This window comes from Merops nubicus, unplaced genomic scaffold, assembly GCF_000691845.1.
Source record: "Merops nubicus isolate BGI_N331 unplaced genomic scaffold, ASM69184v1 scaffold16515, whole genome shotgun sequence".
NCBI classification, from domain to species: Eukaryota; Metazoa; Chordata; class Aves; order Coraciiformes; family Meropidae; genus Merops; species Merops nubicus.
In genome coordinates, this window is record NW_008607770.1 from 344 (window position 1) to 2777 (window position 2434).

The 2434-nt window shown below is 40.4% G+C and overlaps 1 protein-coding gene across 1 annotated transcript in view; it reads left to right on the forward strand.

The window, feature by feature from the left end:
• Positions 1-1075: 1075 nt before the first annotated feature.
• DNAJA4 (DnaJ (Hsp40) homolog, subfamily A, member 4) overlaps positions 1076-2434 on the forward strand; it is a 3821-nt gene continuing 2462 nt past the window's right edge. Inside the window, exons 1-2 of the mRNA XM_008940063.1 lie at positions 1076-1250; positions 2177-2281. Of these exons, the coding sequence (XP_008938311.1) occupies positions 1193-1250; positions 2177-2281 (163 nt within the window). The 5' untranslated portion in view covers positions 1076-1192. The remainder of the gene's footprint in view (positions 1251-2176; positions 2282-2434) is intronic.

A 2434-nucleotide genomic window follows, 5' to 3' on the forward strand; every position in this document is an offset into this window, starting at 1 on the left:
CTGGTGGATCCAGCTGCCGGCACTAGCGTGTGTGCTGGGTTTGCACTGGATGGATTTGTGGCCCTGAACAGGATGAATTTTCTTCAGAGAGAAAATGTTAAGGCAGCTCTGCAAGGTAATTATCTAGAGGAAAGTGGGCTGCATATGGGTGGACTGTTTACAGCAAAACTATTTTACATGTTATTAGCAGAGATTCACTCAACTCTGCATTGCTGAGGAGGATAAATGAGCACCACAATTGGAGAACTAAAAGCTGGTCTGATAGTACCTCGACAGAGGAATAGAAGGTCCATATTTTTGTGTCTAGCATGCTAATTTACAAAACTCAAGCTAGTTAAGTGGTAATGTAGTCAAAGGTAACCTTTCTTGCTTTTACTTCTGTCCTGCTTTTTTGCTTGTACAGCTTTACCTCATCATAAGTAAATAATGTTTAAAATGGAAGTAGTCATTTCAGTAATAGCAAATTCTGTTCAAAAATTTGCTTAGTGATCTTAGTAATAGGAAGTTCTTGATAGCTATTTAAGAAAATCCCTTACATTTTTTTATGAAGTGGATGCTGTGATTTGTATTTAAGTCCTTCTATTTCCACTGAGTTAGCAGCACCAGTGTTTGGTTGCTTAAATCTCTGTTCAGGTCTAGCTGGGTGTAGAAGCTCAGCAGGCATGAAGGATCCCTGCATACCTCCAGAATGACTAGCACTGCTGTGGTTATTGAGCAGCAGAAGACCTCCAAGACTTTGGGGACACTGTCATCCCTTTCTAAATGGATTTGTTAGAGGTGTATAATGATTGTAACTGCCACAGTCATTGAAGTGTAGCTTCTATATGCCTGTAAGTGGGTTGTGACTCTGAATTGCACCCCTGTGTTACATGGGAGGGGGGAGCGGGAGGAAAGGGATGGTTTTCCTGGACAAAAGTGTACTATTATGGTTTACTGTGAATTTGTTCAGGGAATTGCCTTTTGGAAAAAGACAAATGCTATGGTGGCTCAATCTGAATATGGAGTTGCGTATAAGAGGGTTATTTTTCCTCTTGGTCATAGTTGTTCAGAGCTTCTTTTTTCTTTTTAGTTTAAACTCATATCCCAGGCATATGAAGTTCTGTCGGACCCAAAGAAAAGGGACCTCTATGACCAGGGTGGGGAGCAGGCTATTAAAGAAGGAGGCCTGAGTGGCGGCAGCTTCTCTTCACCCATGGACATCTTTGACATGTTCTTTGGTGGTGGAGGCCGAATGAATAGAGAGAGAAGAGGTACACAGTTCTAAACAAGTTTTAGAAACTCTAACCATGCACTTAAGCATAAAACACCTGTGCTACAGTACTGCTGTTCTGCTAAGTGCACATAGTGTGGATATTACTCATTGCAACAACAGATGAAGTAAACTATGAGTTTTTTTAAGAATTTTTTTTAGTTACTCTAGCATTAAGATTCTAGTGAAGTAGATAACATGACATAGCTAAAGCAATCTTTCTGATAAACTTTTTTTGTTATAGCGGGTGTGGGTAATCAGTAGGGGAGGGGGCAACACTGGTAGGTTAGAACAGTTGAATTAGACCTGGTTTAAGTTATTCCAGATCCATGCCTTGGTTGCTCATATGCTTTGGGCAACTTGCTTCAAAGGACACCATCAACTTAACTTCAGTAATGTCAAATCACATTAAAATATTTAGGAGGAACAATGTGAAACTTGTGGTACAGAGTGCTGCCAAAAGCACAGTATGATTTTTGTCTTCTTCCATGCCCAGTGGCTGTTGAAGGAGCAAGTAGTAACTTGTAAAAACTTTGAAATTATGCTACAAAGTGGTATGGAAATTTATAGGTAGGCACAGTAGCAACTTCTAAATTGACTAGATCTGAAGCTGGTAGTGTCCTTGCATCTTGCTTTCTTAGTTAAGCTTACAAAGTCAGGGGCAGGAGCAGGGGTAGGGTGGCTTTAATGATGCTTTGCTTAATTACAGCTGAACTTTACGTTCTGACGTAAGTGGGTGCAGCTCAGTGGAAGCTGATGGAACTGCACATGCTTTTAAGGGGACTGAGCTGTGTTCAAAGTTTGGAATGAACTTCACATGTCTTCAGTGAGACTGCATGTATCAACAGATGTAGAAACCCTAAAATAAGCATTTGTCCTCAAAACAGACCAACCAGAATTAATCTTTCTTCTTTGTTTTATTAAAAGGCAAAAATGTTGTGCACCAGTTAGGTGTATCTCTTGAAGACTTATATAATGGTATTACAAGGAAGCTGGCACTGCAGAAGAATGTTATTTGTGGAAAGTGTGAAGGTAAAAAAACAAGCAGTGGTTTACTCCAAGCTTTTTTTTTTTTTTAAAAAAGAACATTGGAGGGGGGGAGGCCTGAGACTAAGTGTGAGGTTTTTTAGAAATTTCTCTCCTTCCCCTTAATTTCCCTTCTCCCCCCCCCCCCAAAGGCTGGCC